This window comes from Halichoeres trimaculatus, unplaced genomic scaffold (assembly GCF_033239565.1).
Source record: "Halichoeres trimaculatus isolate MK-OKI-2021-1 unplaced genomic scaffold, fHalTri1.1 fHalTri1_scaffold_11, whole genome shotgun sequence".
NCBI classification, from domain to species: Eukaryota; Metazoa; Chordata; class Actinopteri; order Labriformes; family Labridae; genus Halichoeres; species Halichoeres trimaculatus.
This window is the reverse complement of record NW_027437189.1, coordinates 36,626,269-36,640,823: the sequence shown is the minus strand read 5'-3', so window position 1 is coordinate 36,640,823 and position 14,555 is coordinate 36,626,269. Positions and strand designations below refer to the sequence as shown.

Genomic DNA, 14,555 nt, shown 5'->3' with positions numbered 1-14,555 from the left:
CACAAGGACAGAAACCAGCAAATCTTAAAGTTCATGTAACGCCTGGTGGAGATCACAGGTGGATTCACCGGCACAGACACAAGCAGCTCCATCTCCTTTGAGGAGAGTCTGGGCTCAGCCTCAGACAGGGCTCAGGGTCTGGGACTCCAGGAGGGATGGGAGAAGTCAGTCGAGGTGGTTCAGGCTTTTAATAAGGACACCTTTCTCTGGAGGTGTTCCCGGGGCAGACCCAGAGCTAGGTAGAGGGATTATACATCCCTTTTGGCCTGGGTCTGCCCCGGGTCTGCCCCGGAAACACCTCAGGATCCCCGGGAGGAGCTGGAAAACCTTTCTGTGGACAGGGAGGTGTGGATCACCTTGCTTAGACTGCTGCCCTGACCCAGTCTCAGACTAGAGGATGAAAACGGATGCATGGACGGACTCACCATCTGTTTATTCCCAACATGATAACTTCACACAGCACGACCCCAAACAAATGATCCTGCATCTTTGGAGGCCGTGCTTTAATGGAAGCTTCTGCTGGCAGATCTGCTGTTTGCAGATGGATCTGGTTCAACCCAATAAATCTGGCTGCAACGGCACCCCGTCTCTGAGGAAGACGCCGGCAGTAGTCATCTTCCTCTCAGGGACATCGTAAATATCAGTTCCCCTCTGAAAACAGTGAACCCTGACAAACAGGAGTGAGCTAACCATCCACTCTCCGCTACAGGCACACTCACACAGAGAGTGGACCCTCCTGGTTCACTGGCTGCTGATGCCAACTAGGGCTGCAACGATTAGTCGACATAATCGACTACGCCGACGAAAAAAATTCATCGACGCAAATTTTAACAGTCGACGCGTCGTATTATTGTTTTTATTGTGGTTGTCACATGGTGAAATCAAATACCAGTGGGTAATACTCATCTGTAACTTCAGTTCACACCATGAGGTGCTGTGTTATTGGATACCTTTATGGGAAAAGATCACTAAGTTCATACGTGAGGAATATTGATGAGGAAAAATCTCCACTTCCAGAGAGCGCTGTGTGCTGACGGAGGCTCTGACGGAGCCTGACAGCTCCCGGAGTTTAGCGTCTGATAACGTGATCTAGAGAGTCTCCTTCACTCTCTGTTACCAACGGTTTTTCAGGATCTAAGCGACAAACTAGTGTAAAAAATTCCCCTAACTTTTGAAAAGAGAGGAAATTTATCACTCTCAAGCTTACACTGCAGCGGTAACACTCAACGGGGAGGAGGGGCGGAGTGCGCATGAGCGAAGTGGAAGTAGCGCATGTAGAGAAACGAAACTTAACGCGTTGTCATGGAGAGCTGGGAGAGATTCAGACGGGATCGCACAGAGAGCAAAGCAGGCCCCAATGAGCAAATAAACATTAGAAAATAAGCCCAAAGTCACTAATAAGCGGTCTGTCCAACACTGCGTACAACAACTTAATTTCCCTGTTACCTGCTTCAGTTTGAGATTTAGCCTATTTATTTTTTGTATAGCCTAGTACTTATATTTTTTCACGTCATCATGAATGAAATAAAGACAAACAAACAAACAAACAAACGTGACACAGGGCTGACCAATCAGAGATGAGAACCTAACTCTGGGTAAATGCAGTAAAAATGCAAAACACAGGTTGAATTATAAAGGTCTGCACCTTTTAAAGGCCAAATTAGGTTGAAACTCAAAATAATCGTGATTAATCGACTAATCGAAAAAATAATTGATAGATTAGTCGACACTAAAAATAATCGTTAGTTGCAGCCCTAATGCCAACTCATGAGGTTTAAACATCAAAATCTCAGCGTTTACTTTAACTCTTCAAAACATAATCCCCAGTCAAAAGCTGCGATGATAAATCAACTCCACATGCTGAGAAATGAGGAACACTGTTAAAATGTGCCTCTTTTAAACTAGCTGAACTTAAAGAGACTGCAAACATGAATCTGCACTGCAGAAAAGTGAAACATTATCAAGTGTTTTTGTCTTGTTTTAAGTTAAAATTGTCTAATTAGACTTGATATGAGCCACATTCACCTGACCAGTCCAGAAGAATGTCTTGTTTCAAGTTATTTAAAGACAAAATGAGGTTTGAATTGCTACTAACAAGTTTTAAAAAAATCTGCTGATGGAACGAGAGAAAATTTTGCTGAAAATTTGCTTGAAATTAGAATGTCTTCATACAAGTAACATTTCCCCTGTTCCACTGGTAGATTCTTTCACTTGTTACAGCTATTCAGAGCTCATTTTGTCCCTGAATTACTTAGAATCAGACATTTTTCTGGACTGGTCAGTGAAAGTGGTTCAGATTGAGTCCAAAAAGACATTTTCTACTGAAATGAGAGAAAATCACCTGAAAAGAGTTCAGTTTTTAACAGTGTAGGATCATAGTGGGGTGACAGATCATCTTCCTTCCTTTGAACTGGGACAACCTACAGACCCTCAGGTCTTTAGCAGCATTAGTCGTCCTCCTGGAGCCACAGCTGCTCTGCTTGGTAATGGGCTTAGAGCAGGCGCAGGCCACAGGCGACAGGTGTCAGGTGAGTTAGGAGTTTCAGAGCTGGGCTGAGTCTGAGGGCAGGTAGGAGGAGAGGGAGTCACCTGTCCTGCTCCTCCAGGCAGGAAAGTGGGCCAAACAGGCAGAGACCTCTACCAGGGCACCAGGTTAATCCTGGAGGGATTGTCTGGAGGCCATATGTCACTCACACACACACACAGTCACACAGTCACACAGTCACACACACACAGTCACACACACACACACACACACACACACACACACACACACACACACACACGCAGGTGTGTCCACAGAGCAGATGGTCATTTTTCTGGAGGTGATCAGTACACCTAATGCAGACTGACGTGGAGGAGGTGAAGGTTACACACACTCACAGACACAGACACACACTCACAGGAACATCAGGCACTGACTCAGTGTAAGTTATCAGTCCCCTCCTGGACTTCCAGGCATTTGGAGCCGAGGAGGAGGAGGAGTATTTTTAGTCTCCACAGGTCAGCGCTGTCTGTTCCCATCAGTCTGTGAACACAGAGGAGGGTCAGGGGTCACGCTAGGCTGCAGGAGAGAGCATAGAGTCTTCCTCCAAACATCAACAGCACACCCTGCTCGCTGATGGGCTGATCCTGCTCCTGCCAGCAGTCGTACACCATCTGTCGGCTTAGCGTGGAGGAATGCTGGATGCTAACTGGATTAGGAAAATCTACATCACAGGAAAAACACTGGTAGGTAGTGGAGTCAGACACTGAGGAAGACGTGCACAGAAAGTAGGAAAGGAGAGCATGTTGGTGAAACCAGAGAAGGAAAACGACTGTGTGCTTCCCCTGAGATCAGTCACAGTCAGAACAGTCACATAAACGCCTCCCTCAGCCTGTGGAAGTCCAGCTCCAGGCTTCACACTTACATCTGTGGGTACACCACTGTCAGTCATGAACAGTCAGGATCAAAATATCAAATGCTCAACACGTTTTGTATCTGCTCAGAAGTTTTCAAAGTGCCAGCTTCATCCAGATATCCACTGGTTAATTCCCTGCACGGCAAAGGGGGGATAAGATGATTCTTCCAACTTTCTCTTGTCAGAACTGATTAACAAACTCATAAAAATCAGTTTAATCACCTCAGACCAGTTTAGAAGGGGCAGAAAAGGCCATTTTCTCCTCTAATTACCTGCATCACAGAAACCGACGGCTATCAAAGCTGACCACAATCTGAGCTACAGTTTGAAAAAGACTTTTTTTTATTCTGCTGTGTTCCAGAAAACTCAGAAAACTTTTCAATCTCTGCAGCTATTGTCCTCCAGACGATGTCTTTGTAATCATTGTCTTTGTAGATTTTATGTCTTTTGTCGTAAGGAAATAGGCACTGGAACACAAATACAATCCATGTTGAAGTTTTGGTTTGTGATGCATTAACAGCAAGCTTTCTGATTGGTCGGATGAGTACTTGTCGCAAGCACAACTTTGAAAAAATTGACCTTGGTCCAAAAAAAACTTGGTATTGGGGGATTTCAATCTCAGATGAAAGCTGATTCTGACCCATTTTTTGAGTTAGTTCCAGCTCAGGCCTGTTTCGTGCAGTGCTTTTGTGATGCAGTTGCACCTGTATGCTAAGATAATAGCTGCTAGCTTAAACTCAAACACTTCAGCTGCACAGTCAGTGACTGAAATCAGGCTGAGAAAAAGTGAAGATTACGTAGTAGAGGTGGGAGAAAAAAATGGATTCACATCAGTATCAGGTAGGGCTGCAACTAACGATTATTTTCATAATCACTAATCGGGCGATTATTTAACCGATGAATCGGATAATGACACATTTTTGTACTTTCCTTTACAATTTAGCTTAAAATTGTTTTAGGTATTTTCTCAACAGCAATAAAGACAATAAAAGCATTTTCCTTTAGTAATATTTTTTTATAGCTTTCTCTTTCTTGGAAGTAGAGCTGAATCTGCAAATATAATTGGCCACTGACTCATTTTTAGTGTGACCAACTTTCTCAGTTGGTCGCACCAGCACATGATTTGGTTGTGCCATTTATTTATTTCAGCCAGACAACTCATGTTTGAATTGTTTATTTAGCAGCAAATATGTTTTATGTTTGGCGTCCAGGCTCCGGCCTCATCACCCTCACAATAAGTTTACATGGTGACATTGAGGAGTGATGAGCAAAACATACTGAACACAACCCCCCCCTCGTTACAACTCGTTACTTTTACACGCATATGCGACCATTTTGGTCACAGTATCTAGCCCTGCATCTCCTCCACACTAACATACTGTAAGCTACAGTTTCATGCACCAAAACACCCACGATTAGCTGCCCATGAAAATCGATTATTAAATTAGTTGCCAACTAATTTAATAATCAATTTTAATTGATTTAATCGATTAGTTGTTGCTGCCCTAGCATCAGGATTTTTTGTTTTACGATATTTGAATGGGTTTTTGTTTATTAGCTTGGTTGGGGAAAAAGGTACCGCTTTTCTCCAGCAGAGGGCAAAATATTTTTTCTCTGACTCACATGAGAAGTGTTTTTAGGAAGATATGGTTCCTGATATAGTCTGTAGGCATAATCATTATCACCCAACTTTTTCTCATGGTTTGGTGTTTGGAAAAAGAGTTTTAAAAATCACAAAAATATATAGTACCCATGACTTGCAATTTAAACCAAAGTGCCCTCCCTATTAATCCTAAAATAATCGAATCAGGAGAAAAGCATATCGTCCCAGCTGACACATGGACTGATCTGTCTGAGGGTTTCTGAGGAAATGCGCTGTTCTAAAACTCACAGTCTCATTTATTTTTTAGCAGAACCAACGCTGAGAGACGATCAAGTCACCAACAGCTGCTCCTCACTGGATGAATCTATGGCATTTTAATGTTTTTACAATTTCGTAGCAGAGACATGAACTGATCCTCCAAAAATTAGAGCTTTTTTATTTTTATTTTTTTCCTGACTGCACAAAAAAGCAACTCATCATGTGATGCACGCGACTGAAATATACGCTGGCCATCACCTGAGCCATAACACAATCCAAAACCACAGCTCCACCAAGAAATCCACCTTAAAGACGCTTCTGGAGTAAATCCTCCGATTTCAACTTCTGTCCTTGACTTTTCAATGGAAGCTTTTTGGACGATGGTCAAAGCTCCTTCCTGGTTTGACTCATGCAGGTGGTGTTTGACAGTTGAACCCTCAGTACGGGTCTGGATGTGTGTTGTAACTGGTGCGAGCTGTGCACTGATAACAGAGCACCTGCACATTTCAGAGTTTGATGCTTTAGTCAGACAGCCACAGAAGTTTGGTTACTCTAATATCTGGCTCAGCTTACCCATGTACCCCAGCCTCCACTTGGAGAAAGCCACGATGCTGTTTCCTATCCAGAAGAACTCCTCCACCACACAGGACTGAGACACCTTCACCTGCAGCCGGCTCTTCCTCTGAGCCTCCTCCCTCTGTCTGTCCTTCTCCCCCTCACAGGAGAAAAAGGCTCCTTTAGCCAGAGGACCAGGTTTGTCCCCGGTAGCAGCCATGGCGGTGGATCGCAGCAGGGCGGAGGACACGGGGCCGATGGGGAAGAAGTTGTTCTTCTTGGTCATGTTCATTTTAAACCACGGAGAATCAAACAGCTGCCTAAATATCACAGGGAAGTCTGTGTGGGAATTTCATCTAAGAGGGTTTTAAAATTCTTTAACACTTTAGTTATTACCAGAGTCAGTCCAGAACTCAGGGCATGATCCAGAAAAGAGAACAAAGTCACTCCAGGCTCCGTCCAAACGGTGTCAACAGTTGGTCATCAGCCTTAAGTGTTCCTCCCCCAGCAAACCTCCTTTTATCAGAGATAAAAAAGACACAGCAGAGTTTTCAGAGCTACAGTTCCTCTTCCTGCAGAGCCATCAGCTCCTCTTCTCTCAGCTAACGTTCCTCAGGCTGGGTCCTGATCAGAGACAAACTCAGGCAGTAGAAGAGACATGGACGCACCACTCACAAACTGAGCAGCATGTGTTGGGCGGGCAGAAATCCTAAATCCCTGAGAAGCAGTAATCCTGGACCAGGAGATTTACTAACTGTGTGGGGTGACCTGCAGCGTGCGACTGACAGGGACCCAATGTAGGACAGGAGGGATCCTTCATGGAGACATGGACTCTTTGTGCTGCAGGAGGTGTTTGGAGGGTTCAGTCTGCAGACGGTACGAACCCCAGTAAACATACACCTGCCTGCAGACTGCACGGCCTCACAGAGCTCCACGCACAACACACACTGCAGAAATTTCGCAGAGATTGTGCACACAAAGCTGCAGAGTCTGCAGCGTGTGTCCAGCTGCAGACAACCTTGTTTTACAATCTCAGATCAAACTATGATTTAAAAACCTAAAGTTCAACACATTTTCCTGACTAAAATCATGGGATGCATCATGATTTTCTCTGCAGGCAGGGTTTAAAAAGTGACCAACATGACCTGAACCAAGAAGTGAGCCACCTTCAAAGCCCTGAAAACTCGGAGTCACCCTCAAATCACCTTGATAAATCCAAACCCTGCTCCATGGCGCTGAGGCGCTGAGGTCACAGAGACCTAAACGCTGCCGTGCCCAGGTTAACAACCTCAACAGGAAGTTCACACAGCTCGGTTAATTTTAACACCGTGTCTGGGATCTGTGTCCGGATTAACTCCCCTGCTGCTTCCAGTAACCTGAGAGGAACTAGTGCCCAGTCTGATGACCTGTTAACTGGGTCAGGCTGGTTCTTCTGGGCTTAACCTCAGGTGGAGAGGATGCTGGAGCAACGACATCAAAACACAGACTTCCACAATGTCTGTGAGCATAACAAGACCAACAACATCTTTATTGAGCATGCATGGCCTATGACCTTCCCCCAGGTAATGAACTGTGCTCACCTGATGTCTGCACACACTTCACACAGCCTGAGGGAGTTCTTGAGCAAACACATCTTGAGTTTGCAGTTTTAAACTTTGCCACATTTGTTCTTAAACTCCCACAGCATCGGCTGCAAACTCCAGAACAGAGGAGTGAAAGAAGTCAGACCCCTGACTGCATGGTCTGTAGCAGTCTGCAGCAGTCTGAGCACGCTGACATGCTAAGGCTGCTGAACACGCTGACACGCTGACACGCTAAGGCTGCTGAGAACGCTAGAAGGCTTAGCATGCTGAGCACGCTGAGCACACTAAGCATGCTAAGCATGCCGAGCACGCTGAGCACACTAAGCATGCTGAGCACGCTGAGCACACTGAGCATGCTAACACGCTAAGCATGCTGAGCAGTCTGAGCATGCTGAGTAGTCTGAGCATGCTAAGCATGCTGAGCACGCTGAGCACACTGAGCATGCTAACACGCAAAGCATGCTGAGCAGTCTGAGCACGCTAAGCATGCTGAGCACGCTGAGCACACTGAGCATGCTAACACGCAAAGCATGCTGAGCACGCTGAGCACGCTGAGCATGCTGAGCACGCTAACATGCTTAGCATGCTAAGCATGCTGAGCACGCTAAGCAAGCTGAGCATGCTGAGCACACTGAGCACGCTTAGCATGCTGAGCACTCTGAGCACGCTGAGCATGCTGAGCACGCTGACACGATAAGCACGCTAAGCATGCTGACAGGCTAAGCATGCTGAGCAGTCTGAGCATGCTAAGCATGCTGAGTACGCTAAGCACGCTGACCTCGCTGAGCATGCTAAGAATGTTGAGTACGCTGAGCACGCTGACCTGCTGCTGCTGACGAGAGACAAAGAGTTCCCAGAGTTCACCTTTTCACACTTTCTTTGAATTACTAATAAATTATTCAAACTCTGGCCACAGCATGGTCCACTGAGTTATACTGTCCGAGGGAAAGGAAAGGAAAGAAAAAGGTATTGACAGGCTCTGTAAGGATTTAGGATTTTGTCTGCTTTTTTTATTTTTCTTGCAGAATTTTTTTTTACTTTCAAAGTCCTAAAATCCTTAACTTCAAACATGCAAACTCATGAAGTCAAGGTTACTCTGTACTTTAAGGGGTGTTGAACACCCCTGCATAAAAGATTCTCTGGACAAACAGAATAAAATGCTAATGAATTTGTTTCTTTAATCACCTGAAAATATGTTCTGATGTGATTTTCTGACTGAAGATTGATCCTTAAACATCGACTGATGGAGTATTTTGCGCTTCCTGCTGAAGTGTCACATTTGTGTTTCTACGGATACCCAGCATGACCGAATCAGACTCAAGCACTTTTTTGTCCCCTCTTCAGCACTCTCATTCTGCAACACAACCATGCTTCACAAAGAAAAGGGATGGCAGCTGCGGTCAATATGCAAATTCGCCACAAGATGTCACTAAATCCCCCTTAGTGCTACTTCAAGCTCTTTGAGCAGACTTTAAACAACTGAACTCAATTAACCAAGCACTATTTACACCAAAAACACTCCTCCATGACTTGTCTGTTCCTCTAACAAACAGGAGCTAAAGATCAGGGACACCTCTCAGGGGAAATGTGGTCACAATAACAATTATAATATTTCTGCAGCACATCAATAAAAAATCATAAGCTTTTTGAAAGTAGAAGTTGGATTGTGCAGATACACCACAAAGAAATCCAAATTCCAGGGGACAAACAGGAAAAGAGGTCATTCAGACACTCCTATCCTTCCAAACCTAGAGAACAATCCTCCTTTGGAGATGCAACTGGACTTTCTAGGCCTTTCTGCAAATAAAACCATAGGAACAAAAGGAAGTCATTTATGTTACCTGTTTCTTCTGGCAGTAAAAAAAAGTGTGAGTTTTGCCTCTTAGTGCTGTTAATTGAGATCACGTATTAAGAATAGAGTCCTGTTCACTAAAAAATCAGTGTACACCTCCCTGAAATCCTCCACCCTGTATCCCAGGTACGGTTTCACCTCTGAACCACCTGCATACTGAACAGCTGAGAGCACATCTATCCTCCACACAGAGCCCAGCTCCTCTTCCAAAGGACACCTTCTCTCCCACACTGAGGATTTATCACAACCATATCACATACCGTGGACAGATATCTCAGAATACCAGCTCAGAATCCTCACCGTGTGTTTGAGAAAGAGAAATGAGGTTTAAGATAAATCCAAATTTAAAAGCATGGCAGCAGCAGCAGACGTCAGGGTACAGTACACACAGGATCACAATCGGAGGAGCAGAAACTAGATCATGTGTGTGAAATGAGTCTGCAGTCTGAGCAGGTTTCAGGCCAGCTGGACTGAAACACAGAGTCTGAGACTAACAAAGGATTGTTACCGGCTAGGAGGAGATGATGGACACAAACAGCTGAAGCATGTCATCTCCCTATGAAGCTGCTTTCCTTTTGGTGTTTCATGAAAGTTTGAAACTAATGGAATGTGTTTATAATCAAATTAACTCAGCTTAAAGGGGCTGTGAGGAGTGGCACACACTGTGCTGGAGACGTGACTCTGAAGAAGCCGTGTGTTTGTTTGGAAATGAACGGTGATCAGATCTTCTTTTTAACTCTACTTTTCTTTGTTCAAGTCAACTTTTTACCAGATCCAACTCCACAAGGTAAGATATCTATCAACAGTTAGGCAGAGCTACGCTTTGAAACCTGACAACTAGCTAACTTTGTCAGTTTGTACCATAGTTTAGTAGCCGGCTATATTTAGCTCTACTCACAGCCAGGTGCTCTGAGACGTGTAACATTGGTGAATCCTGGTTCTGTCCTACCAGAGCTCATCTACCAACTCCAACCTCACCAAGCAGAGCTAACGTAACCTGGCTCTTCAATTTATTGATAGACTCTCAAGTTTGAACAGACCACTGCAGAATAACTGCTGACTGTGGGTTGGAGTCAACATTAGCATTAACAGTTTAGCCCTTTTAGCCTTTAGCTTGTGTTATACCTCTCTCCTGTTTATCTTTCTTCTGCTCTTCTGTCCTTTTTTTGGTCTGACAGTTAGGCTCCAGTGTCCACCATCACTACAAAATTAATCACAGAAATTATTTTCAGCAGAGAAAAACACAGACCTCTCTTCTTTCTGCTAAACTTTATCAGCTGGTGTAATGCTGTCATAGAGACCTAGACATGTCATAAATTAATCCAGTCCTATCTGATCCAATCAGGAAACTAAGAATCAACACTGGTGATGATAATCTAATTTTAAAGTGTGGATTATAATCAGGTCTTGAAGAGAGACTTTTCCAGTATTACTAAGAAAGCCTTCACAGGAACTTTAAGCAGAGCTACAATTAGCAGTGATTTTCAATAAAAAGGTTAAAAGACATCAGAGATGTAAACGTCATCAGAAACACACCTTCATGCAGGTAAAGCTGTTGTCATGAAGCAGAAAGTCTCTGATGTGTTCGAGTGAAGCAAACTGAATAATCCAGCCTCTGTTACAGAAACAAAAATATTTCTGGCGTCCAGGTTTCTGAAGATGAATGTCTCAATCTTTGCATGTAAATAAGAAAACAATGTGTCTTTTTCGTTAGGACCATAATAATGTCCTCACAGTCCACTTGGAGTTAACATCCACATCACATGCTCATTGGGAAACGAACATGATAAAAGCATTTGACATTTAATTTCCCCGACCCTCTGGCAGTGTGCTGCTTATGTTGTGCAACTAGTTAATTGAACCAGTCAGCATGGCTTCATAATTACCCAGGGACAAATACAGTGATGTGAAAATGCAGCATGTGCATATTGTATACCTATAATTATAACAATCACACAGGAAGAAGTTAAATGTCAGGCTGATAGTGGCAGATGCTGGCTTCCATACACAGGCTCAGCTTCCTTACGGGCTGAAAGGAGCTGACAACAACACCAGCAAACAGGCAGATTATTAAGAGTTCACCCACACACGTGATCAGCCCACAGCTGAGGCTTAAAGCATTTCCAGTTTAGCATATAGGCACCAGTTAAATCTGGCTTTACCTTCCCACTCCACTCTTGTCTATAATTAAAGCGAGTAACTGACCCAAAATAATGTACAGACCCAAACCTGAGCTGAGCAGGCTCCACTGCGTCCGCAGACCAACCCACAGAGACTCATCTTCTGCTCCATGTATACACTCAGTGGCGCAAAAAGGGGGTATGCACTATTTGCGATGCATAGGGGCGCCTGTCGTGTCTGCATACCCTCCAGAAAGTAGGTAGCTGCGCTCCTGTATACACTAACCCACATCTCCACTTTCTTCTGCATTTATCTGTCCATTAACTGTAGGCAATAAGTGAATCACTGCAATGATCTCTTTAACTCAGAATGCCTCCGAACCGTTCGTAAATTAAAGAGCTCGTTAAGATGCAGCTCCATAGTGCTGTAAGGAGAGACGAGCTCGTGTGCAACATGAGCCGACCAAATATCTACGATCTCATTGAACTGAAATGGCGCCTGATGGATAACTCCTCAGCTGATTTTTTTAGAAGAAGATCCCAATTCCTGGATTTAGCTGCACAGACTCATATTATCTCAATTTAAACACAACAAGCAGGAAAAAAACAAAAAGTAACGAGAATATGAATTGAGTTTGGTGCATCATCGGAAAACTGAGCGCGCACAAGGCCTCAACAGGCGTGGCTGTTTCCAGAAAGGCGATAAAACAAAGAGTTCTCTGACTCACCGTGGCCCACAGGTTTGGCCTTTTTCCTCTTCTTTACTCTCACACATTTGGAGACGTTGTTATCACACAGCAGGTTCACTTTGCTGTGTCGTTTGCGCACTTTTGTCCAAGTTGCGTAAATGTGAACTTTGGTCGTTTTGTCATTTAGAAACCAAAGATGATCGTGGGAGCTCAGAGTATGTGGCATAACAGTGAAACTGCCCGTCTTTTTAAAAACAAAGGAGATAAATCACTTCTTCCGTCACGGGTTGTTAATAAATTAAGATTAAAATGTCACTGCAGAGTCCAAATGTTCAAAAACATCAGATATGGGACACGTGACAAATATCGAGGGTAAGTTTGCTGACGGTAGCGGTTAGATAGCTTTAACACGTGCAAAAATCTGTGTCACGTTCACTTGCACATTAGAATGTGGGAAATATAGCTGTCAGGACAGTTGGGAGGTACTACTATAAAATGCTGCTTGGAGCTGCTGTTTTTTGGTGACTGCTTCAGGCTGTTTGCAAGTTTCTGCTGCTGAAACTGGCAACCCAAGTTTAGCTGTAATGAAGTGTTTTTGTGTTTTTATAGACACCCTGAAACAGACACTCAGGGAACTTCTGTTATTTATTTATTAATTTATTTATTTATAGTTTTGTTTTAATTTCTTGTTTTGATTTTACATATTTTTAATTACTTAATTAACTTTTATTTATTTATTTATTTATTTTGCACTACTGCATCAACTTTATTTTTCAACTCTGAATGTTGTTGCTTTTAAGCAGCAACAAATATGAGATGATGTGGAGGTGCTGAAAGCTGACGTTTCTCAAGTGTCCACTTGAGGCAGGCTCCAGAAGTACCAGAAGTCTGAATCGCTAATTTCTCTATCAGCACACATACAGGGGGTGGTTTATTTATTTATTTTTCTATTTATTTATTCTTTTCTAACTCAGCAGGTTTGAGGATATTAAGATCACAACCTCGCCCAATCGGAGGCACTGTTTAGCTCACGTGATTGGCGGGCGTCCTATAGCTGTTAGTGTGGAGATTTGAAGCCTACCCAACTTCCAATATGGCTGTCAGCCAATTTGCTTCAAGAAGCCATTACAGAAACATGAGTCGGGAAGACTACAACTATTTATTAATCAGTCTATGGTTGCTCCATAAGGAAACATTTCATTTCCAAACACCTGAAGGAGAATCCTGTTCATGTCCCGTGTGTGGATCACGTTGATTTATTGTTTTAGTTCAAACCATGTTTCTTACCAGACCCAGTCACCTTGGTGTGTAACCAAACCAATCTACCTTCAAAGTGCTGTGAGCTTCTTCATCTAATCCCAGAACAAAAGAACAAGCCAAAGGTGCTCTAAAAGACTGACACACACCAAGGCTTTATTTGCTTTTTTTGTTTGTTTGTTTGTTTGTTTGTTTGTTTGTTTGTTTGTTTGTTTGTTTGTTTGTTTGTTGTTTTTTGTTAATTTCCTGCCACACTGAACATGGTACAGAAAGAAACAGACTTCATTTACTGTGACTCTATGGGGGAGGACCCCAAAGTCCCCAACATGCACAGGAAAATCATACCAATCAGGCCCTGAGATCTGAAACAGGAGCCTCTGTGCTGTTAAAATAAACACAAATCTTTGATAAGCTGTTTGAGTTATCCAAAGGTTGGCTCGAACTAAACACACCTGCCTCAGCTTCACTCTGTGATTTGATTCCAGGCACCAACCCGACTCTGTCTGAGGAAATAAAAGACTGTCATTCAGAGCACAAAAACTTTCTCTGACCTGCCGCTGGCCCTCCAGACAATAAATCAATTCATAACCCTGAACAACAAAATAGTTTAGGTGTAAATAGGCCAGAGGAAAGTAGGCCAAAGCCCTTGTGACTAATTTGACTGTGTGAAGCATGTGCTCGTATTGTGCTGTCCGTCTGTGATTGTAATGAGTGCCTCTGGAGTCAGACCATCAGAGCCCCGACACTTGACCATTAAAGTGGACACGCGGGTGACCTTCATGTCTGCTTACTGTTGACAAACAGCAGAGACCCAGGGGGCTTCCTGGGTCTCTGCTTGTTGTTTAATTACTTTCTTCATACTGAAAGGAACCTGTTAGTGGCTCCGAGCGAGCGACTGCCCAGAGGACAGCAGAGAGGAGCTGTCCACGGTGCTGAAAGCTCCAACACAGCCTGAGCTGTTCCTTTATGTGCAGCAGGGTCATGTGCTTAATGGTGGTTTCACATCTGTTAAAGCAACCCAACCAAAAGAGTCTGAGGGGGGCCAGACTGATTTTTACAGAGTGGAAGAGAGCTCGTAGAGGTGCTCCTGAAAGAGGCTTTTACAGGTTACCACAGGTTTTTAACTTGGACATTTGTTCTCCACCTGCAAATTCACATTTGAAAGGCTGTAAATGCAGGGTTGCAGTTATAGTGGAGCATATTTTACTTTAAAAAGTTATTCTGGTATGTTTTTTTT

At 43.7% G+C, this 14,555-nt stretch overlaps 1 protein-coding gene across 1 annotated transcript in view; it reads right to left on the bottom strand.

Annotated features, from left to right (window-relative positions):
* plch2a (phospholipase C, eta 2a) overlaps positions 1 to 12,506 on the bottom strand; it is a 92,470-nt gene extending 79,964 nt beyond the window's left edge. Inside the window, exon 1 of the mRNA XM_074680925.1 lies at positions 12,101 to 12,506. Within this exon, the coding sequence (XP_074537026.1) occupies positions 12,101 to 12,287 (187 nt within the window). The 5' untranslated portion in view covers positions 12,288 to 12,506. The remainder of the gene's footprint in view (positions 1 to 12,100) is intronic.
* Between the last annotated feature and the right edge of the window lie 2,049 nt (positions 12,507 to 14,555).